This window comes from Somniosus microcephalus, chromosome 14 (genome assembly GCF_052327205.1).
Source record: "Somniosus microcephalus isolate GS21.2 chromosome 14, FLI_Smic_1.0, whole genome shotgun sequence".
NCBI classification, from domain to species: domain Eukaryota; kingdom Metazoa; phylum Chordata; class Chondrichthyes; order Squaliformes; family Somniosidae; genus Somniosus; species Somniosus microcephalus.
In genome coordinates, this window is record NC_141000.1 from 47,120,257 (window position 1) to 47,147,951 (window position 27,695).

Sequence of the window (27,695 nt, forward strand, 5' to 3'; positions counted from 1 at the left end):
ATCTCTTCCCCTTACAATAGAATCCCCTATTACTATCGCTCTCCCACTCTTTTTCCTCCTGTCTTGTGCAGCAGAACCACCCACAGTGCCAGGAAGTTGACTGCTGCTGTCTTCCCCCGATAAGCCACTTCCCTCAACAATATCCAAAGCGGTATATCTGTTTGAGAGGGGGATGGCCACAGGGGACCCCGGAATACCTGCCTGCGCCTACGACTCTGCCTGTGCAGCCTTTACCTGCGGTGTGACCAACTCCCTTATTGTGCTTTTCACGAAGTCCTCACATCGGGAATGCTCCAGTATGTACCCATTCGCAGCTCCAGCGCCGTAATGCGGTCTGCCAGTAGCTGCAGCTGGATATACTTCCCGCACACATGGTCGTCAGAGACACAGGAAGTGTCCCTGTTTTCCCACCTGGTGCAGGAGGAGCATACCACGGCACCGAGCTGTCCTGCCATGACTTACCCTTCAATTAATTTAAATTAACTTAAATCAAATCAGTACCACCAATTACACTACAATTAAATGATATACTCAAGGGCCCTTGGTTACTAGCACTAGAAACTATAACCCCCAAAAAATTAAGACCTTCTAAACTTTATAAACTGTGAACCTTACCTGTCAAACTATAAAGTAGTATAAATGCTCCCTGGCCGTACTCACCCAATCAGCTGCTCCCTCTTGCCCGTGTCACATTTTGAATCGTGACGTGGCTCTGGAACGCCGCCGCCGCCGCCGGTCTGAGATTGTTAAGAAAGCCCGCGAAAGTGAGTTTAAATACTCACTGGGTCTCCGGTCTCACTGCTCCCGACACCAGCCTCTGTAAAGAAAGCCTGAGAAAATGAGTTTAAATACTCACTGGGTCTCCAGTCTCACTGCTCCTGACACCAGCCTGTGAAAGAAAGCCCGCGAAAGTGAGTTTAAATACTCACTGGGTCTCCGGTCTCACCGCTCCCGACACCAGCCTCTGCAAAGAAAGCCCGTGAAAGTGAGTTTAAATACTCACTGGGTCTCCGGTCTCACCGCTCGCGACATCAGCCTGTGAAAGAAAGCCCGCGAAAGTGAATTTTCTGGGACATTCCCAGCTGTTGTCTTCAGTGAAGATTGATTTACTTTAAGAAAGATTGAAAATGGTATGGGGAAAGAGACTAAGTGGATAACTCTTTGAGAGCCAACACAGATGCGATGAGCCAAATGAACTTCTGCGCTGTAACATTCTATGATTCGAGAGTTGCAGCTGCTTTTTTGAGATAAGGGGGATGTTCCTTAGTGTGAATGGATTAACTGGCTTTATTTGAGTATTCTTGTTAATGCACTTATGGAATTGGCAGGGTTTGGGAGTAAAATGATAGGGGGTTGGGTTTTTGGAGAATTTTACTTAATTAAAAAAAATTGTACTGAGATTCCCATATCGGATTTTATTACAGCGATGTGTGATGCGGTTTGCTAGCACTCTAGAAAATAAATCTCATATCTTTAGTACACGTGCCTTTCAGTCATTTCTAAATCCATCACTGGTACAAACTGTGATTTTGGTTACTTAACATTCCCCCCCCCCCTCCCCGGCTTCCAAAAATATGTTTGAACCTTGGGTATACCTACAGCTTAACTTATGGAAAGCCTGTATCTTTATGTGTCATATTCAGGGCTGGTTTTGAGCTGTTAACTTTTCTGAAATTGTTGTTCCAACTATTAATTTTCTAGGTATCCCTCACTATAGGGTACCATTCTACTGTAATTGCTTTTACTTTCCACAACAGATATCTTTGTGCTGTTGTTTATTTTTGAACTCAGGATTCAGGGGTGCGAAGACTTCAGTGGTTTGGTGTCAAGTTTTCAACTAGGCTCATCTATGGTTCAATTCTATTTTTTAAAAAAAGGTCCTACAAGAACCATCTGCTTTAGTAAGGAACTCACTTGAAATGTGCTTCAGTTTACCCAGCTGCTAAATGGGCACCAACATCACTGGGAAGTAATTAGTAGTCCATGGCAAGATTACCAGGCCTTTGCTGGAGGAGTTGCACACAAATGGCCCTTGGCCGATGAGAGATTGCCAATTCCCATATGGTTGACTTTTGATTAAGATTGACTGCAGCAACATTTGATCCAGAGGTAACAATATGTTGATCAAAATAAGAATGATCTTTATTAAATAATTTTACCATTATAACTGAGAAATTATTTTTGTACTTAATGTGTGACAGAATTACCCATTTTGACACAAATTCACATGCCACGCAACATGCAAATTTAACTGGGGAGTGTTTAACAAACATTGTCATCAAAATGTGTTGTGCTGTTTCTTCAAATCATTGCTTTCTAAAAGCCAGGACTGCAGAGCGCAGATAGAAAATGTTCAACAACTTCACCAGGGCAGGCAGGGTAACACACTGGGTACTCTCTCCTTTTCTTCCTTGCCCACCCTGGGCACCAGCGCACTCTCCCCCCTCTTAAAGCAACACTTGCACAATTAACCCTTCATAATGCATTCTGGTTAAGGGGGATCGTAACTTAGGTTCTTGCACTGTGGTTACCCAGCTCCCTTAACAGCATTTACTTGCATGTACAAGCCTAAAACACCTTCCTCCACTTTAACAGACTCATACTCCCATATCTCATGGGTACTTGAAGGATGTTTGAAGAACATTGTACCTATGTGCAGACTCTTGAGGTCAGTCTCTAACATCACTAAAACAGGTTATCTGGTCATTATCATATTGCTGTTTGTGGGAGCTTGCTGTGTGCAAATTGGCTGCCACGTTTCCTACATTACAACAGTGACTGCAGTTCAAAAGTACTTCATTGGCTGTAAAACACTTCGGGATATCCTGAGATCGTGAAAGGGGCTATAGAAACATAGAAGATAGGAGCAGGAGTAGGCCATTTGGCCCCTCGAGCCTGCTCCGCCATACAGTGAGATCATGGCTGATCATCCAAATTCAGTTCCCTGTCCCTGCCTTCTCCCCATATCCCTTGATCCCTTTAGCCTTACGAAATATATTAACTCCTTCTTGAATATATTTAATGAATTAGCCTCCACTGCCTTCTGTGGTAGAGAATTCCACAGGTTCACCACTCTCTGGATGAAGAAATTCCTCCTCATCTCTGTCCTAAATGGCTTACTGATGTGCCAAATAACTGCCTGAATCCGAAGTTAAAGCTTAAGACTGAAGCCTTTTATTAAATAAGAATCATGGCAGAGTTAACAGAGTCCATCATCGACCGAGCCCTTGGTAGAACATACCAGAAGAGGGGCGGGGCCAGGGAGGAGCGTTAGTGGTTCCCCCTAGTGGGACATTACAAGTGCAAGTACAAATATCAGAACATAGTTATTTCATCACATTCACCCCCTGCTATAGATTCAGTCTGTCAGGTGGTCTGATAATCCTCTGGGAACGACGTAACTCTTGCTGAGGCTCCTCCTGGAATACTAACTCCGGTTCATTCGAATTCCCAGAATCATCAGTATTTTCCACACTGAGGGTTTGTGTCTCTGAAGGTCCAATACCACGATTGAAAACTCTACTCTCAGAGTCGAACTCTTTTCGAGCTCCAGCAGGTGCAAGATCTTTAATAGAGACCGTATCCTCTCGCCCATCCGAATATTGAATATACGCATACTGGGGATTAGCATGGAGGAGTTGTACTTCCTCCACCAGTGGATCAGTCTTGTGGCCTCTCACATGTCTGCGCAACAACACAGGGCCCGTGGTCGTCAACCATGTGGGTAACGATACTCCATTAGTAGCTTTTCTTGGAAAACTAAACATCCTTTCATGAGGGGTGGCATTCATCGCTGTACACAAAAGAGACCTTATGGAATGCAGCACGTCTGGCAGGACATCCTGCCAGCGAGAGGTCGGCAGGCCTCGTGACTTCAGAGACAGTACGATAGCCTTCCACACTGTCGCATTTTCTTTCTCGACCTGCCCATTACCACGAGGGTTATAGCTGGTAGTTCTACTCGTTGCAATCCCCTTCGATAGCAAAAACTGTCGTAATTCTTCGCTCATAAAGGAAGAACCCCTATCACTATGTATATAGTTAGGCATGCCGAACAAGGAAAACAGTTGGCAGAGGCATTTAATTACAACTGCACTAGTCACATCCGGACAGGGGATAACAAAAGGGAACCGAGAGTACTCATCTATAATATTAAGAAAATAGACATTACGGTCGCTCGATGGAAGGGGACCTTTAAAATCGAGACTCAAATGCTCAAATGGTCGAGTTGCTTTAATAAGATGAGCTGGCTCGGACGGCTTACAGAAGCGGGGTTTGCATTCAGCACAAACATGACAGGTTCTGGTCATTGTCCGGACCTCCTCAATAGAGTAGGGTAGATTGTGGGACTTAATGAAGTGGTTCATTCTGGTAACCCCAGGGTGGCAGAGTGCGTCGTGGAGACTTTGAAGCTTATCTGTACCTAGACTAGCACGTACTCCTCGTGACAAAGCATCCGATGGCTCATTAAATACTCCAGGCCTGTACTGAATATCATAGTCATATGTTGACAGTTCTATTCGTCATCTTAAAATCTTATCATTTTTGATCTTGCCTCTCTGCTTAGTGTTGAACATGAAGGCCACAGATCGCTGGTCAGTAATGAGCGTAAAACGTTGGCCAGCGAGATAATGTCTCCAATACCTGACTGCTTCAATAATTGCCTGTGCCTCCTTTTCCACTGAAGAATGTCGAACTTCTGGTCCTTGCAATGTACGAGACCCCAGCTATTCACAATACATATAAATGATCTAGACGTGGGAACTAGATGTAATATCTTCAAGTTTGCAGACGACACAAAGCTGGGTGGGCGTGTGTGCTGTGAGGAGGATGCTGAGAAACTCCAGTATGATTTGGAAAGGTTGGGCGATTGGGCAGAAGCAAGGCAGATGCAATATAATGTGGATAAATGCGAGGTTATCCACTTTGGTGGCAAAAACAGGAAGGCAGATTATTATCTGAATGGCAATAGATTGGGAGAAGGGGAAGTGCAACGAGACCTGGGTGTCCTTGTGCACCAGTCGCTGAAGGTAAGCATGCAGGTGCAGCAGGCGGTTAAGAAGGCATATGGTATGTTGGCCTTTGTAGCGAGAGGGTTCGAGTACAGGAACAAGGATGTCTTGCTGCAGTTGTACTGGGCCTTGGTGAGACCACATCTTGAGTATTGTGTGCAGTTTTGGTCGCCTTATCTGAGGAAGGATGCTCTTGCCATGGAGGGAGTGCAGCGAAGATTCACCAGACTGATACCTGGGATGGCACGTATGAGGAGAGATTGGATCGATTGGGCTTCTACTCGCTGGAGTTTAGAAGAATGGAGTTTAAAATTCTAACAGGACTAGACAGACAAGATGCAGGAAGGATGTTCCCGATGGCCGGGGAGTCCAGAACCAGAGGTCACAGACTAAGGATAGGGGGTAAGTGTGATGAAATAACTGTGTTCTGATATTTGTACTTGCACTTGTAATGTCTGGAATGTTCCACTAGGGGGAACCACTAATGCTCCTCCCTGGCCCCGCCCCTCTTCTGGTATGTTCTACCAAGGGCTCGGTCGATGATGGACTCTGTTAACTCTGCCATGATTCTTATTTAATAAAAGGCTTCAGTCTTAAGCTTTAACTTTGGATTTGGGCAGTTATTTGGCACATCAATTTTATTAAACAACTACTTTTGGAAGATGGATCGATTTTTGAAACCAGAGCGTCTGGATATCGATCCCCATTCGGCAGATGCGTCGACGAAATTTACGCATTGGCTCCGATGTTTTGAACACTTCATCGCATCATCGACCGATCTGACGGTTAACAAGTTGGGTCTTCTAACCAACTTGGTAAGTCATCAAACTTACTCTATAATTGAAGATATTACTACATATGAAGAGGCCCTCGCAGCTCAAAGCCCAGTACCTTAAGTCGGTTAACGAAGTATACGCCAGGTATCTCCTGTCTACTCGCAGGCAATTACCCGAGGAATCTCTGGACGATTTCCTGCAGGACCTTAAGGCTTTGGCTAAGGGTTGCAACTACAAGGCTGTCTCTGCCATAGTGTATCAGGAAGAAGCCATCTGCGATTCTTTCATATCTGGCCTCCGATCTAATTATATTAGACAGAGACTCCTCGAGAACGACTCGTTAGTTTTAAAAACGGTTGTCGTTGCTGCTCGATCGTTAGATGTAGCCCAGAAGAATTCAGAAGTGTATGCATCAGCCCATGCATCTCTCTCAGCCTTGTGTGTTCCGAGTATGGAGGCATCCATAACACCAATGGAGCCCCCACTTAATCCTATTGTTGCGGCTGTGCCCCATGGGTCTAAGTGTTATTTTTGTGGCCAATCTAAACACCCCAGGCAAAGTTGCCCAGCCAGAGAGGCTACCTGTTTTAAATGTAAGAAACGGGGACATTTTAGTAAAGTGTGTAAGGGTAATCCTGTACCCGATGTCTTCTCTGCTGCTGCCTATCGTTTTACTCTAGCTTCGGCTACGGTTGACCAGACCATACCGTGTTGCTTGTCAAAATCTATGATGGACATTAAGATTAATGGTCATCCTACTGGGTGTTTGATAGACTGTGGCAGTACTGAAAGTTTTATACACCCCAACCTTGTTAACTCCTGTTCATTGAAGGTGTATCCTACTCGAAGTGAAATTGTGATGGCGTCCAAATCCCTTACTTCGGAGGTAACTGGATATTGTAAAGTCACATTGACCGTTAAGGATACGGAGTATAAAGATTTTAAACTCCTCATATTACCTCAGTTGTGTGTGAACTTAATATTAGGCTTGGACTTCCAGTGTCAGCATGAGAGCGTTACCCTTAAGTATGGTGGATCCCAGCCTCCGCTCACAGTCTGCGGCCTTTCTACTTTAAACGTAAGCCCGCCTTCTTTGTTTGCGAACCTTGCTCCTAATTGTAGACCTATAGCGACTAAGAGTCGACGGTATAGTTCAGAAGATAAAACATTTATAAAAGAGGAAGTGGAAAGGCTTCAACGGGAGGGAATCATCGAACACAGTGGTAGCCCGTGGCGTGCCCAGGTGGTGGTGGTTAAAACTAATGAGAAGAAAAGACTTGTGGTCGATTATAGCCAGACTATAAACTTGTATACCCAATTAGACGCCTATCCTTTGCCTCGTATTTCTGAGATGATGAACCAGATAGCTCAGTATCGGGTGTTCTCCACCATTGATTTAAAGTCTGCCTGCCATCAACTCCCCATCAAAATAGAAGACCGACCTTATACGGCCTTCGAAGCTAATGGGCGCCTTTTCCAATTCCTTCGGGTGCCCTTTGGAGTGACGAATGGGGTATCCGTCTTCCAACGGGAGATGGATCGTATAGTGGATGAATACGCGTTGGAAGCAACATTCCCGTACCTGGACAATGTTACCATCTGTGGGCGTGACCAACGGGAGCATGATCAAAATCTTGCGAAGTTCCTAGAGACTGCAAAGAGGTTAAACCTGACCTACAACGAAAACAAGTGTACCTTCAATACTACACGTTTGTGTATTCTTGGTTGCATTGTGGAGAATGGGGTAATCGGGCCAGACCCTGAAAGATTACGCCCACTTAAGGAATTACCTTTACCTCACACTGTAAAAGCCTTAAGAAGGTGTCTGGGATTCTTCTCGTACTATGCCCAGTGGGTGGCTAGCTATTCAGATAAAGTCCGACCTCTTATTAAGTCGACGTCTTTTCCGCTATCGGCGGAAGCTCAGGTGGCTTTCCTTAATATCAAACGGGACATTGAGAAGGCAGTGGTATGTGCCGTGGATGAGAAGATCCCATTTCAAGTGGAAAGTGATGCATCTGATTTTGCGCTGGCAGCAACTCTTAACCAAGCTGGAAAGGTTACCTGTAAACATCTGACATGATTCTCTGACTATATAAGCTGTGTCTTTATGCATTTCTCCACTTCACCTGAAGAAGGAGCAGCGCTCCGAAAGCTTGTGATTTCAAATAAAGCTGTTGGACTATAACCTGGTGTCGTGTGACTTCTTACATTAACTTTACACACTAATATAAATAAAAGTCTTTCTTTCTTTCTTTCTGTCTATGTGTAGCAATTGATAAGTGTAGCTCTCGAGTCGACAGCTGTCCTTTGCAGCAACATCAGGGAAGATTTGTCTTTGTTGCAGGCAGGAACTAATGGAGCAAGTGGCAACTACATTGCAATTAGTACCAGATCCCCAGCTAAGAAGTGACCAGGGACCAGTCAGTACCTCCACATCCATAAAAGCACAGACTGCGGCTCTGGAGGCATTACGGAGTGGGATAGAGCACAGCCTGCATAGTGGCTTCCAGACCCCTGTAGCAACCGCTGTCTCACAGGGCTTATAGGATCTGATGGCTACTCTTAGACCAGCCATCCTTCTGATCAATGGAGCCACAGATCCAGGGTGGGTGACAGCTGGAATCTATTTGCCTGATATGCTGTCTCTCATGACCGTAATACATGCCAGGCCTGCAGCCTTTTCCCTCAGAGCACCATTGCACTGGAACATGTGAGATGACTGAAGACTGCCCAGAAGCATCCTCCATACATGCAGCCAGCAGCGGCTCCGTGCCCAGAACATTCTGCCCTCAGTCCCATGGGCCTTCTGTAGAGCCTGAAGAGCCAAATCACCACACATAGTGTTGGCCCTCAGCTTCAACCTAGAAGTACAAGAATAGTTTTTTTTTAAAGGCATGTAGGCACCCAGGGGAGTGTGGGGTGTATGCACTTTGTAACTCACTGAAATAAGATAGAATGTACACTGCCATGATGCATTGTTATTGATGGAGGGTAGAGATATACAGGAAAGGGTGCACTTATGTGGTGCTGAAGTCTTCACTCAGGTGATGATCATTGGCACAATCGTGTAGGGGAAAAGCAGGCTGATATGTTGTCATGTGGTAGGGTGGGTAATGAATTAAGGGAATATTCTTTTATTTGAAAGTGGGGCAGCAGGTGGTAAGGTGATGGTGCCAGAGGTTCAACAGAAGAGAGGACTTGAGTGATGAGACATGTTGTGATGTTTCTTGCAGTAAATGCTGCCTTAGTCTTAGTAGCCATGGTGTGGAGATGTCGGTGTTGGACTGGGTTGGACAAATGTAAGAAGTCACACAACACCAGGTTATAGTCCAACAGTTTATTTGAAATCACAAGCTTTCGGAGCGCTGCTCCTTCGTCAGGTGAAGTGGAGAGATGCATAAAGACACAGCTTATATAGTCAGAGAATAATGCCAGATGATTACAGGTAATCTTTCTAACTGCCATTTATCACACCTCAGCAGAGAGATAATCACAGCAATCAAAGGTGTGAATGGTGTCCAAACAGGTCAGTCAGGAAAACATTACATCAAAGAACAATGAGGTGGGGTCACAAGGGGTCAAATGTTGCAGATGCTGGGGTGTGTATGAAAAACAAAGAACAGGCAAAAAAACATTTTGTTTGCTGGAAATCACAGCAGGTCCGGCCGCACCTGTGTAGAGAGAACAAGCCAACGACGACGCGAGTCTGGATGACCCTACGTCAGGTGGGGTTACATGTAGAGTGACATGAACCCAAGATCCCGGTTGAGGCCGTCCTCATGAGTGCGGAACTTGGCTATCAGTTTCTGCTCGACAATTTGCGTTGTCATGTGTCTCGAAGGCCGCCTTGGAGAATGCTTATCCGAAGATCGGAGGCTGAATGTCCTTGACTGCTGAAGTGTTCCCCGACAGGGAGGGAACACTCCTGCCTGGCGATTGTTGCGCGGTGTCCGTTCATCCGTTGTCGCAGTGTCTGCATGGTCTCGCCGATGTACCATGCTCCGGGGCATCCTTTCCTGCAACGTATGAGGTAGACAACGTTGGCCGGGTCACATGAGTATGTACCATGTACCTGGTGGGTGGTGTCCTCACGTGTGATGATGGTATCTGTGTTGATGATCTGGCATGTCTTGCAGAGGTTGCTGTGGCAGGGTTGTGTGGTGTCGTGGTTGCTGTTCTCCTGAAAGCTGGGTAATCTGCTGCGAACGATGGTCTGTTTGAGGTTAGGCGGCTGTTTGAAGGCGAGTAGTGGAGGCGTGGGGATGGCCTTAGCGAGGTGTTCATCGTCATCGATGACATGTTGAAGGCTGCGAAGAACATGGCATAGTTTCTCCGTTCCGGGGAAGTACTGGACGACGAAGGGTACTCTGTTGGTTGTGTCCCGTGTTTGTCTTCTGAGGAGGTCTATGCGATTTTTTGCTGTGGCCCGTCGGAACTGTCGATCGACGAGTCGTGCATCATATCCCGTTCTTACGAGGGCGTCTTTCATGCCCTGGAGCATGGTACATCGGCGAGACCATGCAGACACTGCGACAACGGATGAACGGACACCACGCAACAATTGCCAGGCAGCAGTGTTCCCTCCCAGTCGGGGAACACTTCAGCAGTCAAGGACATTCAGCCTCCGATCTTCGGGTAAGCATTCTCCAAGGCGGCATTCGAGACACACGACAACGCAAAATCATAGAGCAGAAACTGATAGCCAAGTTCCGCACTCATGAGGACGGCCTCAACCGGGATCTTGGGTTCATGTCACGCTACATGTAACCCCACCTGACGTGGGGTCATCCAGACTCAAGTCGTCATTGGCTTGTTCACTCTACACAGATGCGGCCGGACCTGCTGTGATTTCCAGCAAAAAAAATGTTTTTTTGTCTGTTCTTTGTTTTTCATGCAGACCCCAGCATCTGCAACATTTGACCCCTTGTGACCCCACCTCATTGTTCTTTGATGTAATGTTTTCCTGACTGACCTGTTTGGACACCATTCACACCTTTGATTGCTGTGATTATCTCTCTGCCGAGGTGTGATAAATGGCAGTTAGAAAGATTACCTGTAATCATCTGGCATTATTCTCTGACTATATAAGCTGTGTTTTTATGCATCTCTCCACTTCACCTGACGAAGGAGCAGCGCTCCAAAAGCTTGTGATTTCAAATAAAACTGTTGGACTATAACCTGGTGTTGTGTGACTTCTTACATTAGTCTTAGTAAGAAGGAAGTCCAGAATTAACTGCAGTTTGACAGGATGCACAGAATTTCTGGAAAAGCATTGCCACCAGGCAAACAATGAACCCTTCTACAGTTAGGATATGCACTGAAAATAGTATGACCTACCCAGTATGCACTCCAGATCTCTCCGCCTTGGTGGAAAACATCACTCCACAAGACTAAAAACTGCAGATCACATTTGTTAAGTAAAGATATACAGAGGAAAAAAGTTCAAATTAAAAACATGATGCTGACCTTAATTTTCACCATTATTTTAAAAGTTTTTTCAAACCAAATTAACAAAGGGGTACTTTTCACATAAGTGCATGCTGCTGTGTAGAGTCCTACCTCAATGCAGCAACCTACATGTGTGTGCATGAACTAAGTTAAAGATCTCGGCAAAAATTGGCATATTTATCTCTAGATTGACTCAGTTTCTGGCTGCAGAACTGATTCAAGAATCAGTGCAAAGATACAATGACAGGAGAATGTTGTGCATAACATGTTGAGTGGTAATGTGTCTGCTGTAACCAGGAGGTGCTAGTTCTGACATATTGTGCTAACTTTTGAAAATCGAAGCTTATTTTTGGTTTTTCTGCCATCGGGGACAATTATGTTATTTTCTCTCACTGGCAACCTTAGATATATTGAGGGTGAAATTGGTTTTGGGCGCTACTGCAAAATGGGTGATAACGAATCAGCTGCTCATTTTCCAAGGAAAAGAAAAAATGCTTGGCGTTATAAAAAAGGCTGCCAATTCATTATCACCCATTTCGTGCTACCGCTCAAGATCAATGTTACCCCCATTTATTAACCAGAAGCCTGAGGTCTCTGATGATGGACAATTTACAACAAAAGACTGCCGCTCCTTACACTTCAGTATCAACCCAGGCAGTTTGTGTATTCTCTCCTTCACAAAGACAATAGAAATCTAGCCCAGAAAGCAGTCACAGTAACCATTTTTAATATGTTGCAATATTAGGGCTAGCTACGAACTACTGTAAAATTTATGTAATGTAGAAATTCTTATGACCTGAGACAGGGTGGATTCTCAGGTCAGTCACAGTCCCTTCAAGGACATTGTTGCTTTGTAACCTTCTGACCTCATAGCTACAGTAAGTTCCATGCATCTGACAACTGTTAATTACTGTTCAGTCCAATGTGCTTACACAATGCATATCCTGGAGTGATTACAAGATATTAGTCCAGTCAACAGGTGCAGATCACATGAGAGTGACGGTGGAAAAGGATACTTTGAGGTGGCCTAATTAATGTTGTTCAGGTTATGAAGAAAATCCAAGCAAATTGTTTAAAATGGCGAGGGATGACACCAAGGGGATAGTGCGAGAAAGTGGAGTTGAGGTAGAAGTTCAGCCATGATCTTATTGAATAGCCAAGGGGTCTTGAGCGGCCATGTGTCCTACTCCTGCTCCTTCTTATGTTCTTATGGCACATGGTAAAAATGAGGAAATTGAGAGCAAGACCTAAAGCCAGGTACAGCCTTTTCAGTCATTGGATCATAGAGTTATGAAATAGGTGATAGACCCCGTTGGTGACACCGAACGGGACCCTAAGGAAGTGGTATAGGCGCCCATTCGCCTCGAAGGCGGTGTACTGGCGGTCCTCGGGGTGGATAGGGAGTTGGTGGTAGGCCGACTTAAGGTCGATGGTCGAGAATACGCGGTATTGTGCAATCTGATTGACCATGTCAGATATGCGGGGAAGGGGGTATGCGTCCAGCTGGGTGTATCTGTTTATGGTCTGGCTGTAGTCGATGACCAGGCGATTTTTATCGCCGGTCTTAACGACCACGACCTGGGCACGCCAGGGGCTGTTGCTCCCCTCGATGATGCCCTCCTTCAGGAGACGCTGCACCTCAGAGCTAATGAAAGCTCTGTCCCCAGCGCTGTACCGCCTGCTCTTGGTAGCGACGGGTTTGCAGTCGGGGGTGAGGTTAGCGAACAGGGAAGGTGGCGGCACCTTGAGGGTGGATAGGCTGCAGGTGTTACGCGGTGGGCGGTTTAACCTTCGCTGGTTGTCGACTGTGAGTGGGGGGAGGGGTCCACCGTATGCTAGGGTTACACTTTGGAGGTGGGATTGGAAGTCCAGCCCTAGTAGGACGGCAGCGCAGAGCTGGGGGAGGACGAGGAGTTTAAAATTTTTATACTCTGTACCCTTAACCGACAAGGTCACAGCACAGTAGCCGCTAATGTCCGTGGCGTGGGACCTCGATGCCATCGAGATTCGGTTGCGCGTTGGCAGGACAGGGAGGGAGTAGTGGCTCACCGTGTCTGGGTGGATGAAGCTCTCCGTGCTTCCGCTGTCGAACAGGCAGGTCGTGGCGTGGCCGTTTACTTTGATGTCCATCATCGACTTGGACAGGTGGTGTGGGCGGGCTTGATCCAGAGTGACGGAGGCTAGTGTGTAGGTAAGCGAGTCGTTGTCGTCTGCGGGCGAGGCGGTCGTCGGGTCCGGGGGCCCGGTGGCAGTCGGGCGTGGTGGGTAAAATGGCGTCTCCCACGAGGTAGGACAAAATGGCGGAGAAGATGGCTGCCCCCATAACTCACATGAGGCACTATTGGGGTCGGTTGCCTTGATCAAAGATGGCCGCCCCCATGACTCACGTGTGGGGATGCTGGCCTCAGTTGCCGTGAAAGAAGATGGCCGCCCCCACAGTTCGCATGAGGCACTGCTGGCCTCTGAAGATCTGCTCCTGCAGGCCTTAGAGAAGTGGCCTTTCTTCCTGCAGGTTGCGCAGGTAGAGTTCCTGGCTGGGCAGCGCGACCTCGGGTGCTTCTCCTGGCCGCAAAAGAAGCAGCCGGCGGCCCGATCGCAGGTGCCCGATGTCGGAGCCGGTACCGGGGGTGGCGGGCCCGGTCGGGTCCGGGACGCCGACGCTGAGGTAGGTCCCGGGGGCGGCGCTGCGAAGGGTATTGCGGTAGGGGTCGGGCCCGAGTCCCAGGGTCGCGAGCAGTACCTGGAAAACGCCTCCTGGTCCTGATGGGCCACCTCCAGGGAGAGAGCGAGGGCTTCAGCTTTGTCCAGGTCGAGGTCTTTAGCTTCAAGCAGTCTTTGCCGTGAGTAGTCGGACCGTAGGCCTTTCACAAAGGCATCGCGGATATTATCTTCCGTATTTTCAACAGCCGTCACCGCTTTAAAGTCACAGTTCCTGCCGAGTGCTCTTAGCGCCCGTAAAAATTCAGCTACAGACTCTCCTGGCTGTTGCGGGCGGGATCTTAGGAGGTGCCTGGTGTACATGTAATTTACCGGGCTGCGGTACTGCTGTTTCAGTAGGTTGATAGCGGCCTCGTATGTAGTCGTGTCCTGGATGAGTGCGTATACTCTCGGGCTCGCTTGGGCGTTCAGAAGTCTTAGTTTGGATCTCTGCGGGACGCCGGATTCTTCCAGGTAGGATTCGAAGCAGTCCAGCCAGTGTTTGAAGTTGAGGGCTGAGTTTGCTGCCTGTGGGTTTAGATCCAGGTACGGTGGTTTGAGGGCTTGCAGCCAAGCCGGCTGGTGTGGCTGGCGTAGCCCGGTGTCTGAAAGCTGCTGTGGCTGTGCTTCTGGGAGGGCTTCTGGCTGGCCAGTAGTAGACATCTTTAAAATTTAGTCAATAAAATTGATATACCTATCAATTCGTCCAATAAAAAGCGACGAGTTAGGAACGTAACTAAAGGTTTTTATTGACTAAATAACAGAGCCCACCCTCGTGGGTGATCGGGTCCAACAAGGAGGAATACCAGCCAGTCGACTACCTTTATACCTGGGCAGGTAGGTGGAGCCATGGGCGGAGTCGGAGGTGGTCAGCCCAGGTATAACAGCGCAACAAGAGGTGACCTCGTATCGTGATACAACAGTGATAACGGTGATAACAATACAACAGTGATAACTATAGTGTAACGATAAAAGTGGTTTACCACAATAGGTTACCACAGAAGACCACCAAAGTGGACAGAATAAATTAGTTCAAGAGATCATTAGAATTGTTTCTGGAGATGGAAAGGATTGGGTGACATGCTGAGAAGGCTGGTATGTAGGCTTGATCTGACAAAAAGAGATGGGCTAGTTGGGCTGACTAGCTTTTTCCTGTTCCTAATATTCTTACAGTCTTATGGTGCTCAAGCAGGTTTTCAGAATACTGCGGGCAGTGTTTAGTCAGTTTTGGTCTATTTCATACTGAGGGTGGTTGGCAGCGTAAAAGCTGAGACAGGAGTTCTGTCTGATCGACTCAGTGTTCCTATCAGTTTAATCTTGACAGTTTTTGATTTGTTATTATCTGCTAAGTAGGTAAATGTTTTGTTTACAAAGGCATGTTCATTCAGCCATAAAATAATTTGCATACCTTTAGTGTGTGGCAGATCGTTTTTTTTTGTACTGAATACAAGATTGTAATTCCTCCTTCAGTAAGCTCCTGTATTAATGTTTGCTGAAGAATATGACAAATAATTAGGAGTGTATTGACTTGCCAGTTGCTTAAAATGTGTAAAAGGTGTGCATGGTCAGTTTAACTCATAATTCTTCTTAATTCTGATTCCAGCTATTGAGCTGGCGAGCTGTGGTTAATGGTACTTTATAATTAAAGTAACCTTTAATGAGCAGCCCAATTTTTTTTCCCTTTATTTATTTTGTTTAAATTTTCCTAAGCTGTGTATTCATGAAACCGTTGGCGTCTCAGTCGGACTCCCACGCTAAATGCCTCCAGGAAGTAGGGCGAGAAGAAGAAACCTCTTGGGTAAAATCTCTGGAGAGTTTCCATTTCTTCTCCTGTGTGTACACATGTAATTCTGACCCCCCCCGCCCCCCCCCCCCACCCTCCCCAAAACATAGATATTCTTAAAAGACAGCTTGGTGGAGCGGAGAGAAAGGCTGGTTTGGGTGACATATATTTGCTTTCTCCCTGTGCCAGATTTGCAAATGCAGAACATAGTGGGAGATATTTGGTGCAGCGCAGCGCCTATCAATTACTGCCATTTTCTGGTTTTGATGCCACTCAGTTGACATCCAGGACAAGAAATGATAAAGATCAGTTTGATTTCCATTGCACCCGCTCGCCGATGGCTCCATAGCTGATGTTAGCTGAGCAGTTTGCTGTTGAGTATAGACACCGAGAATGCAGGGGATAATTCTCCTCTTTGCCACTTGAGCGGAGCTTATCGCCCACCTGTTGTAGAACCTGCCCAATTTTCATTTCCATTGAAATCAAGCGGTAAAGGTGAAAATGACCCCTGAAGAGTCTCCAGCAAGGACAAAAATACAATTAAGATTTTTTGTTGCTGTCACTTTACAATTTTTTCCCCCAGCTCTTTTGAAAGCCGAGACTGGGGCTGAAATTCAGCTCCATCAATGCAGGCCGAACTCTAGTACCTCACCCAAGTGGCCATTCTTCAAGTGTAAGCCTGGACAGTGAATGTTAATATATGCCAACCCAGAATACAGAAAAAGCTGACAAGTCAAGAGTAGTCCTGAATGTAGGCCTATGACCAGGGCCACTGCTTTAAGGTGATTGAGTTTATCACTTGAGATTCCAGTATTTTTGGGATCACAGTTTACAAGTCAGCCTGATCTTCTCTGAAAACTGGAACCCAAAAGCCTTGCCTGTGGCATGTGGAAACAACTAATTACACTTTGAGCTTTTTATAATTTTGGGCTATCCAATATCCCATCACTTATAATGCAGCAAAAATGTACAATAGTGGATTTTAAGATTTCTGAAGGTGATCGTGAGCACTAAAGATGCGAGCTTTATTTCCTAAGGAACTTTGGGGTATTTCCCCCCGCACCACCACTCGGAAATTGAAGTTTTTTGTAATATTTTTTCATGCATTTTCCAGCATTTAGGAGCTTTTTGTGATTCTGTCTTTAATGCAAAAAATAATTTATTCTGAAAGGATTGCAAATTACAATTAACTTTTGATTCTTATACCATCAAAAGTTAATACAAAGTGGCCTAGAAATTCGGTGGGCTGCGCCACCAGTTAGTGCCTAAAGAGGGCACTCAGTGGCTTTAGCGCCAGTGGCCGCGCCTCCCGCGATATTTAGCTGGGGCGCTAATGGCGGCGTTAACCTGTTGCGCTGCGCCGCCTCCGATGACATCATCGGTGTGCGCAGCGCCCCGCTACTGCCCTGATCTCGATATTTGGCAGCGACCGCCTCGGTAGCGCCGTTCACAAATGGCGCCCGGTTCACGGGGCCTTCCTGTGGCGGCAGTGGCGCAAATTAAGGTGGAGGTGCGGGGCGGCCGTTTTTTCTGACAGCCGCCTGCCAGCACCTCTGTCCCCAGCCTCCTGATCGCCCCCCGCGGCATTGCCGGCTGTTTTCCGAGAGCCCGGCACTTCTCCTCAATGCCGGGCTCTTTTGCCGGCACTCGCGATCTCCGATTGCGCTGGTGCAGGCCCCTCCCCCTTAAGAATGGGAGGAAGGCCTGCAGTACCGCAGCGCGCCGTGCTGCAGCGTGTGGCGCTGCGGCACGTTGCACTGCGATATTCAGTTTCAGCGCCCTAAGAGGGACGCGGAGCGCCTCGAGCCTCGCCCCGTGTCCCTCTTGGGGCGCTCAAGCTGAATTTCCGGCGGTCGCTACTGCTCCAAACTCTGCGCTAAATCCGGCGCCCAGGCGAGCTTGGTGCCCCGTTTGCGGCTCCACCCAATTTCTCCCCCAGCGAGTATAACACAGCAGGCCTAATGTATACAGGTACCATAGCTAAATTATGTAATTAGTTAAATAATAAGTGGCCCTCTTTCAGTTATGGGCCAGAGGAAGCCCTTCTGTTGCATTCTTAGGAATTATGAACCATAAAAGAGAATTGTTTGGACACACGTCCTATACACCACAAGCTTAACTTACCTTGTGATTTTGTTGTAGTTAAAGGAAGACTAGAAAGCCCAAAGCACCTTTCACCACCTTGTCAGCTTGTTCCTAAATGACTGTCTACCAGCAGGCTCAGGTACTGATATGAATCAACAATTGGGATGGTTGCCCACTGTATGTTCTGCACAATTACCTTGGAGGTTCCCTCTTGAAACGAGCCATAATAGTGTACTTGCACACCCACCACAATACACACTGGTTATCCCATTGTTTAAGATGGTGAGTAGAGCACACTAAATCCACCAACAACATAATATCTTCTGTTAAATAGATCACTAAAGTATTTTGCAAATGCCCAAAGCAAACATTCGGAGAGCATCCCTTACAATGACATCCAACTCATTGATAAAAACAACAAATGCAACATTTGACAGTGGAAAACCTTGCCTTACTTTCCTTTTGAGAAAATTAGATTCACTGATTTTTCCATCTACCATTGAGGATCCTGCAACTGGAGTACACTTCTCAGATAAAATCCATGTTTTAGCCATGTATTGTCACAGTTTTCAGCGCCTTGTTGAAGGGTTGCATAAAGCATGAATTTGAACATTTATAAAAGCAATGCACATGAGCTTACTCGTAATCCAATGACATTCTACAATCGTATAAAACCACAGTCTGTCCTACACATTCCGTGTACGAACAAAATGCAATCTGTTCCTTCAGACAATGAAAGTGAGTTAGTCAGTGATCATTCACAGCTATTCGGGTTGATTAAGCTCAGCAGGGGTAATTGCTAGGGGTGGTTGAGATTTTGCTTCCTAGGTCCAGAATTAACAAAAAAATTAGAAAACGAAGACCCATGTTCAGTGTCAGTCAGGTGTAACAGAGGCTGCGAGAATGCAGGTCTGGGACTGACATGGGAATTCATAGTGAGTGCTGATCCAAAATGAAATGAGACAAAAAAATAATATTCTGTTGGTTATTCAGAATAACAGTGTGTTTTTGCTGTTTTGTGCTATTATGGGTAGCATTATAGGAGATGTTGAAAATCACCTGGAATTTTGATCAAGAATTTTGCTACTTTTATTCAGTCATTTGTATTCTGCAAAATAAAGCCGCTTAAAAAGTCATCATTGACCTCACCTTACTATCGTGTTCATCAGTTGTGCCTATTGAAAAATTAGAGAAGTGCACATGGGGGCAGGTGCGGGTTTAAAGTATCCAGTTTGTATGTCAAGGGGAAGCATTGTTGCATACCTTGGGCTACACTATCATATAAGTCAACATGCGGCAGTGTGTGAGCCAACTCTGGAATTTGAGGTCTGGGATCCACTTACAGGAGCAACTGATGGCACTGAACCCGAGAAGGTATCTACAGCGAACGGAAAATTTGTAACATCTCTTTGTGGATAGAAACCATAAGCATGTTCCGGAAAACCATGGGGTATGTGTGTTGTTCAGTGACTCCACGGAGGCAGCTTCAAGGTGAATCAATGGTTCTTCGTACTGTTCTCTAAGGTCACTGCCATCCCCCCCCCCCCACCTTCTCTAAGGTCACAGACATTCCCCCCTCCCCCACCATTGCCTAGAGCAACAGCCAAAAGCTTCTACATAGCCGTTCCTTGGTTATACATTTTACATAACTCCAGTATATTTTACCTCAATCGCTGTTGCGTATCTCCTCTTGATGCATTTTGCATTACTTAGTCTTTCCAGTATAATTTACATGATTAGCCTCTGCAGAATATCTCCCAGAAGGTTTGAAGTTCTTGCATGCCACTTTGGTGCCATTTCACTGAACCAGCCACGTAATGTTTGACAGCGAATGCTAACACACCTTGCGATTGTTGGCTGTTGGTGTGAAAAGCTGACAGTTGGCAGGTATAAGGTCAGCATGGAGAATTGTTTTTCATATTCCCACCTGCCGCTCAGTGCCAATCACGAGCTAGCGTGGGACAGATGTGATTTTGCACGTGCACAAACTTCATACACACACAGAAGAGAACTGCAGGATATTCTAGGGTGACCTTGAGAAGCAGCAGGTAGTGTGGAAAGGCCTGATTTTGGTCAGGAAATGCACACATACAGACATATAGAATCATAGAAATTTACAGCACAGAAGGAGGCCATTCGGCCCATCTTGTCTGTGCCGGCTGACAAAGAGCTATCCAGCCTAATCCCACTTTCCAGCTCTTGGTCTGTCCGTAGCCCTGTAGGTTATGGCACTTCAAGTGCATATCCAAGTACTTTTTAAATGTGATGAGGGTCTCTGTCTCTACCACCCTTTCAGGCAGTGAGTTGCAGACCCCTACCACCCTCTGGGTGAAAAACTTTCTCGCCAAATCCCCTCTAAACTTCCGGCCAATTACTTTAAATCTATGCCCCCTGGTTATTGACCCTTCTGCTAAGGGAAATAGGTCCTTCCTATCCACCCTATCTAGGCCCCTCATAATTTTATACGCCTCAATTAGGTCTCCTCTCAGCCTCCTCTGTTCCAAAGAAAACAACCCAGCCTACCCAATCTTTCCTCATAGCGAAAATTCCCATGCCCAGGCAACATCCTCGTAAATCTCCTCTGCACCCTGTCTAGTGCTATCACATCCTTCCTGTAATGTGGTGACCAGAACTGCACGCAGTATTCTAGCTATGGCCTACCTAGTGTTTTAAACAGTTCAAGCATAACCTCCCTGCTCTTGTATTCTATGCCTCGGCTAATAAAGTAAAGTATCCCGTATGCCTTCTTGACCACCTTATCTACCTGTCCTGCTACCTTCAGGGATCTGTGAACATGCACTCCAAGGTCCCTCTGATCTTCTGCACTTCTCAGTGTCCTACCATTTATAGTGTATTCCCCTGCCTTGTTAGCCCTCCCCAAATGCATTACCACACACTTCTCCAGATTGAATTCCATTTGCCATTGTTCTGCCCACCTGACCAGTCCATTGATATCTTCCTGCAGTCTACAGCTTTCTTCTTCCTTATCAACCACACGACCAATTTTCGTATCATCTGCAAACTTCTTAATCATACTTCCTACATTCAAGTCCACATCATTGATATATACTACAAAAAGCAAAGGACCCAGTACTGAGCCCTGCGGCACCCCACTGGAAACAGCCTTCCAGTCACAAAAACACCCTTTGACCATTACCCTTTGTTTCCTGCCTCTGAGCCAATTTTGGATCCAACTTGCCACTTTGCCTTGGATCCAATGAGCTTTTACTTTTGTGACCAATATGCCACGTGGAACCTTATCAAAAGCCTTGCTAAAATCCATATAGACTACATCAAACGCACTACCCTCATTGACCTTCCTTGTTACCTCCTCAAAAAATTCAATCAAGTTAGTCAGACACGACCTTCCCTTAACGAATCCATGCTGACACGTTTTAGTAAATGCTGAGAGTCCGTGACATTGGCATGTATGCAGTTCAGGGATTGAACCAGGAGAACTCTTTGTATCGCTCAACACCATAGCAGGCAATTCGGTAAATTAGCCACTGAAATTGCAGAATATCTAATTGGATTCATTCACTGCTATGGTTTTGGTTGTTGACTAAACCACTTAAGGCAAGGTGAATAATTGTGTTAGGAGCAGGAGGTTAAAATGGTTACCATTCAGATTAAGACTATCAATTTTGGTTTTACCAGGTACTTCATCGCTGCAGTAATTTTAGATCAAATTTGATGTGGCCACATGCTATGGCCAGAGGTCACTCACTTTCCTACTGTGGATTGCTGTAGGGGCAGAAGAGCTCACTCTGAGAATAACCCCAAACAACATGATTCAGAAATATTTCATTTTACTTAACAGTCTGCCACCGAGTACTGATTCTGAACCAGAGCAGGATCCATGTGTTCACTCATACACAAACGTGCACAAACTTTGAGGCTGCACACGAGCAACTTGTGGGGAATTCTAGGGTGACTTTGGGAAAGGGGCCAAGGGCAGTAGAAAGCACTGATTTCTGGAAGCAAACATTGACACACGCACTGAACTTAGTAAATGCTGATTGCCGGCATGAAGCCCTGACCAGTTGGCAAGTATGATGTTGGCAGACTATTCAACTGTGAGGTGTGGGGAGGCCTTGTAGCTCAACCTTATCCAGACACATGCATTTTCCAGCAGGGTTCACTGGTCAGCAATCAGAAATAGGAATCTGGCTGACTTTTTCACTACGTTAGCTTTGGCTGAGTTCATTTGAGAAAGATTTTTCTCCCACGTGGCTGAGATGAGAGGGAGGTTTATTTAGAATGAAAGCACTGCCCCCACACTTGCCCCTCCTGTTATTGGTTTGAGACGATGAAAACCTTGCATTCAATGTAGTTAGCAATTTTTAATCAGGAAGAAATTCCCTATAGGAAACTTTTCCTGATTTATTAATGATCCTAAGTTTTAGATCTAAATTGAGAATGCAGTCCTTGTGGAGGAGCTTTCAAACTACCTGCGTCTTTGTTATGATTTGCATGTTGCTGCCCTTTCCATTACTTATTTTGTCTGTGTGGAATTTTATTTCTGCATCAAAATGCAGTCTGTATTCTCAAATGCCTGTGCCTTTGCCCCTTCATATCCGCTGTAATATTGCTGTTGTAATCTCATATAAATGAAGTAAACTCTGGTGTCCCATTTGCATTATTGCCCAGCTGCCAGTGTTATTTAATTTACTAAAGTGGAGCCTTTATTCAGCATAAAAATGCTAAGCTCCAAAGTATAAATGCATGAAATGTAAAAAGTGTGTTGGGTTCAGTACAAGTGTCTAGAAATTAGTTTCCTATAACAGATTTTAAAGTTTGGATAAAAAGCTCTCAGGCAAATGGAGTTGCAAATAATGGAGTTCCATTTTGTTCACATTTTTTTCCCCAAAATATATTTACAGAAAATTCTACTCCATCAATGTAAAACTGCTAACAACTAAAAGGCTAGCAATGGTTTGAGCAAAAGCCCTTAATGCTCTTCTGTTTCCCCCCTTTACTGTTAGGCTTGAGGCTACTGAAACCCCTCCATTCAGTGCTGTGAAAACAAACTCATCAATAACTAAGCCAAAGTAGTTTTCACTTTTTCTTAAATATATAGACCAGCATGGAACTCTGCCACTGTCTCTGCCGAGCCAGGGCAAGGAGTCTGCAGGAGTGGGTCTCTGGTGAAATTTGGGGGGGGTAGCATCTGTGGCGTCCCCTGTTGATGATCTGAGAAATGCAGGTGGAAGATATCTGAGCAGAGGTGCCGACTTTCTCTTTCCCCAGGAAAGCAGTAGATTGTAGCCACAGCAGCCCCTGTTGAGAGCTGTTTTCAAAAAATTTAAGTAAAACATGTTAAAAATCTTTCTTCTTTATCTTTAGGGTCCATCCCTTGATCCCTTGATTGTGGCCTGGACACCAACACAACCCCACCCCCCCCCCCCCCACCTCACCAACCCTCTACCTGATAGGGCTCACTTATACCTTTCAGGGGATCGGTATGCCTCATCTAACTGGGCTCTCTAGCCTCCATATTGTGACCGAGGAAGTGGGAACTCCAAACCTGGGGAATTCCTTACCTCAGCCTGTCCCCCACTGTGTAAGTGGCCTTGTTTAGGGGCAGGCAGAGGCTGCACCCCCAAACGCGGCATCTGGAAACTCCCATGTAAAGCTGAGACCTATCCAGGTCAAGATGGAGTATCTGCCAGTTCTGGTGGACCACTGTCACAGTTATGATGAGAGTCCCCCAGAACGGCAGAGCAAATTTGGGTGCCTTGGTGATCTTTTTACTGGGACTTTAAATAAGGTGGAGACTCCTAGGCTTAGGGCAACACCTTAACCTTGTAATATTCTTCTTTAATGATGTTTGTGTTGCAGGTTCTTGGAGAGAGATGGGCAGCCATTTGCAAATGGACTGAGGAGCGTTGGGTACTATTGCAAGAGATCCTTTTTAAATGGCAGTACTTCACTGAAGAACAGGTAGCTCACACCACCAATTACCTTTCTGACATACAGTCTTAGTTCACACTGAAGTAGATTTCTGGTAAGGAAATTATGGCGTAACATCTTGAACTGACCCCATTTCTTGATATTGGCTGTTGTCAGCGTCAGTACTTTCCTTACATCTGTCACCAGTCAAAAGCTATTCCGAGGTTTTTGGTAGTGGTAGATGTAATACAATGCTCCAAATGGCCCTGTTTTCCAATGGTAGTCCGATGCATCCAAAGCATTATTAGGCATCCTCTTTTCTTTTTTCTCTTTTTCCTGGTAATGACTCCCTACCATTAGTACAGATAGATGGCAGAAAATTGGAAGCCTCCTGTGAATCCATGATGACCAGTACCAATCAGTGAGTGATAGTACCCCTATAACATTAGAAGAGGGAAACCGATATCCTGGTGCCTGTTTGGGTGGCTTTGATGGGTGCTAAAGATCCCACAGCATCACTTGAAGAAGAGCAGGGAGTTCCCTGGCTTCCTGACCAGCATTCCTCCTTGAACTAGCTCCACAGAAGACAGATCAACTGATCATTCATCTCGATGCTGTTTGTGGCATCTTGCTGTGTACAAAATTGTAGCCGTGTTTGCCACATAATTACAGTTAATGCACTTCAAAGTTATTCATTGTAGATCTAGCTGTTTGAGATGTTTTAGAGAGACATGATTGTGATGCTATATAAATGCAGGTTTAAATATTTTCCTTATCCCTACATCCCGAACAAAAATTAACCACAAGCCATGCTCTGAAAATGGTATAAAGTTATTCAAAAGCTCTGGCCATATAAATATTTAGAAAAACAAAGTCATACATCTACAACAAATAATCTGGTTCCATACTCATGACAGCATAGCAATGCCAATTAGCTGAAAATTCACAATATTCAGAGAATATTCCCAATTCCTCTGGCCTGTGCCAGTGCTGCTGTCTCAACCCTTTTTTCGGGGATAGATAAAACTAAATGTTGGGAATTTACAGCTTATTTGGCATTTCTCTCCTATGACATGGTTATGGAAATTAGTACCAAAGTTTTCTGCTATAACTATACAATACATACTCTCTGAATAAGCAGGACTGTGACTCACCTTTGCTCAACACCTCATCCTAGCAGCTGGCAGAACCTTGGTGCAGGTGACAAACCACAGGCACAATCTTGCACCCAGCACTACTTACTCAAACGGAGTATATCGTTACAATGATCCACTTTGCTTTTACACCAAAGGCTCTTCATTTCCATGAAACACGTCACTTTTTTTAAACAAAATGTTAAAAGAAATAAAAATTACTGACTTGATGTGACTTCTATGTCACATTAGTGAACAAGTATGATTAATTAATTATTGCTGTTTCATTCTGACTTTCTCAGTTTGAAGATCAATGTTTTTAACATAAACCTTCCTCTTTGTTTCAGTGCCTGTTTGATACATGGCTGATGGAGAAGGAGGAATCACTGAGTAAGATTCAGACAACTGGTTTCAGAGACCAGAATGAGATGGTGGCTAATTTGAGGAAATTAGCGGTGAGTGCAATAGCTGTTGAAAAGCAGTCTTTCACTAATGTGATCAGTTAATAATGATCAAGTATATAGAAGCCATTGCAATGAATATTCATGTCGCTGATTTGGTTCGGACAAACTAGTACCACGAAATGCCATTTTCATGTATTCCATCAGTCAATATCACTGAGTCATGCATTCCTCTCGCACTAATTTCTCTGTTTCTTTATCGTCTTTTCTAGTTTTTTTTTGTCTGTTTTCCACTTATTTTCTTTCTTGTGCTGTGTCCATTACAGCTGCAGTCTCTTGTAACAAGGCAGTTTGTGACTGTCTTTGGAGATAAACAGCTCCATTTGACTGTCCCAATTCTGTCTGTTCCAGAAGGAAAACATCTTCTTCCTCCTCTTGGTTCTGGCTGAGAACAGGAACTCACCTTGTGGTGAATTCCTAGTTTGAACCTGTTCCATGACCTTGTGGCATTGAATGTGAAAGTACAAACCAACTCTGTCATCAGGCGGTGTGTCAATTTAAATGCAAGAAGGAGCATCTGTTGAAATCAAGAAAGCTACTGACAGATTCCGGCTCTTTCCTTTCTGCATGAGAACGGGCATTTCAAAGCTAAATTGACTTGATAGCAATAAAAAATAGATCATTTTTAAAACCAGCTTTCCACAGGGGTTTGTTAAAAAAAAAAAATTCTGAACATTTTTTGTAAGCTCCCCAATAAAAACATGGATAAATGCGAGGTTATCCAATTTGGTGTCAAAAACAGTAAGGCAGATTATTATCTGAATGGCAATAGATTGGGAGAAGGGGAAGTGCAACGAGACCTGGGTGTCCTTGTGCACCAGTCACTGAAGGTAAGCATGCAGGTGCAGCAGGCGGTTAAGAAGGCAAATGGTATGTTGGCCTTCGTAGCGAGAGGGTTTGAGTACAGGAACAAGGATGTCTTGCTGCAGTTGTACAGGGCCTTGGTGAGACCACATCTTGAGTATTGTGTGCAGTTTTGGTCGCCTTATCTGAGGAAGGATGTTCTTGCCATGGAAGGAGTTCAGCGAAGATTCACCAGGCTGATACCTGGGATGGCAGGAATGACATATGAGGAGAGATTGGGTCGATTGGGCTTATACTCGCTGGAGTTTAGAAGAATGAGAGGGGATCTCATTGAAACTTATAAAATTCTGACAGGACTGGACAGACTAGATGCAGGAAGGATATTCCCGATGGTTGGGGAGTCCAGAACCAGAGGTCACAGTATAAGGATAAGGGTAAGCCATTTAGGACAGAAATGAGGAGGAATTTCTACCACAGAAGGCAGTTGAGGCCAATTCATTAAATATATTCAAGAGGGAGTTGGATATATTTCTTAAGGCTAAAGGGATCAAGGGATATGGGGAGAAAGCAGGGACAGGGTACTGAATTTGGATGATCAGCCCTGATCGCATTGAATGGCGGAGCAGGCTCGAGGGGCTGAATGTTTCTATATGGTAAAGTCAAGACATGAAAAAGCCATTGAACCCATCAAAGCTGGCCCTTCTAGTCCTCTAACTCACCCAGCCTGGCATACAACTGCGTTCTGAATGTTCCCAATGTCCTTGATTCCACTACTGTACCTGATTATTCTAAATGTTTTCTCCCTTTTAGTAAAGGTTTTATTTCTACAGTCCATTTAAAATTTAGTTTTCAGTAATTTAAGTTTATGTTTTCTGGTCCTAAAGGGCTGACTTGCCTTTAAGTAATATTCTGGGTTCCCTATCTATACCGTTTTAATATTTTTTCTTTCTTAATTCAAGCTCCCCCGCCCCAAGCCACCCTCTCCCTAGACTAGAGCTTAAGCTTTTCTGTACTTTCCCCTTTACACGTGGGATCAATCTTTTTGCTTTTCTCTGCACCCAGTCCATTGCATATATTCCTTTTGAAGCATGGTGACTGAAATGGTACACTGTACTCCAAGTGTCTGACCAATGCATGAAAAACCTCTGTGCAATATACTGTTTTGCTTATGTTTCTCAGCATTCTATTTGCTCTGCCTTGCCTCAACATTGAGAGTGACCAGCCCACTGTTACTGCCAGGCCTTTTTCTGAGTGTCTCTGTGGTGATTCTGTTCCCTTCTTTATTTATTAATTTTGGCATGCCCAGTTAAAGAATTGATCTGTATCCTTCTGCAAATTGCTAACTTTATCTAGGACCTAAGAAGCAACAGGGATCCAAACATTAACATCTGCCTTTCACAACTCTACAGTTCCTCCGCCTGCTCTCCCCCCATCTGATAATACATCTCTCACAAGCGCTGTTTTTCTTTTTAACCACAATTTTATACATCCTGATTTCTACCCTGAATTCTCAAGAGTTTTAGTTTTATTATAAGTCTCTGATGTGAGACTTCTACTAGGGATTTCCAATATCAACTTCATTGATCACATTCTCAGAAAGA

The 27,695-nt window shown here is 45.2% G+C and overlaps 1 protein-coding gene across 8 annotated transcripts in view; it reads left to right on the top strand.

Moving 5' to 3' along the window:
- dmd (dystrophin) overlaps positions 1-27,695 on the top strand; it is a 2,562,635-nt gene that overhangs the window by 919,000 nt on the left and 1,615,940 nt on the right. For all 8 annotated transcript variants that reach the window (XM_086007360.1, XM_086007362.1, XM_086007361.1 and 5 more), the window contains 2 exons: positions 23,646-23,747; positions 25,177-25,284. In XM_086007360.1, coding sequence (XP_085863486.1) covers positions 23,646-23,747; positions 25,177-25,284 — 210 coding nt within the window. The remainder of the gene's footprint in view (positions 1-23,645; positions 23,748-25,176; positions 25,285-27,695) is intronic.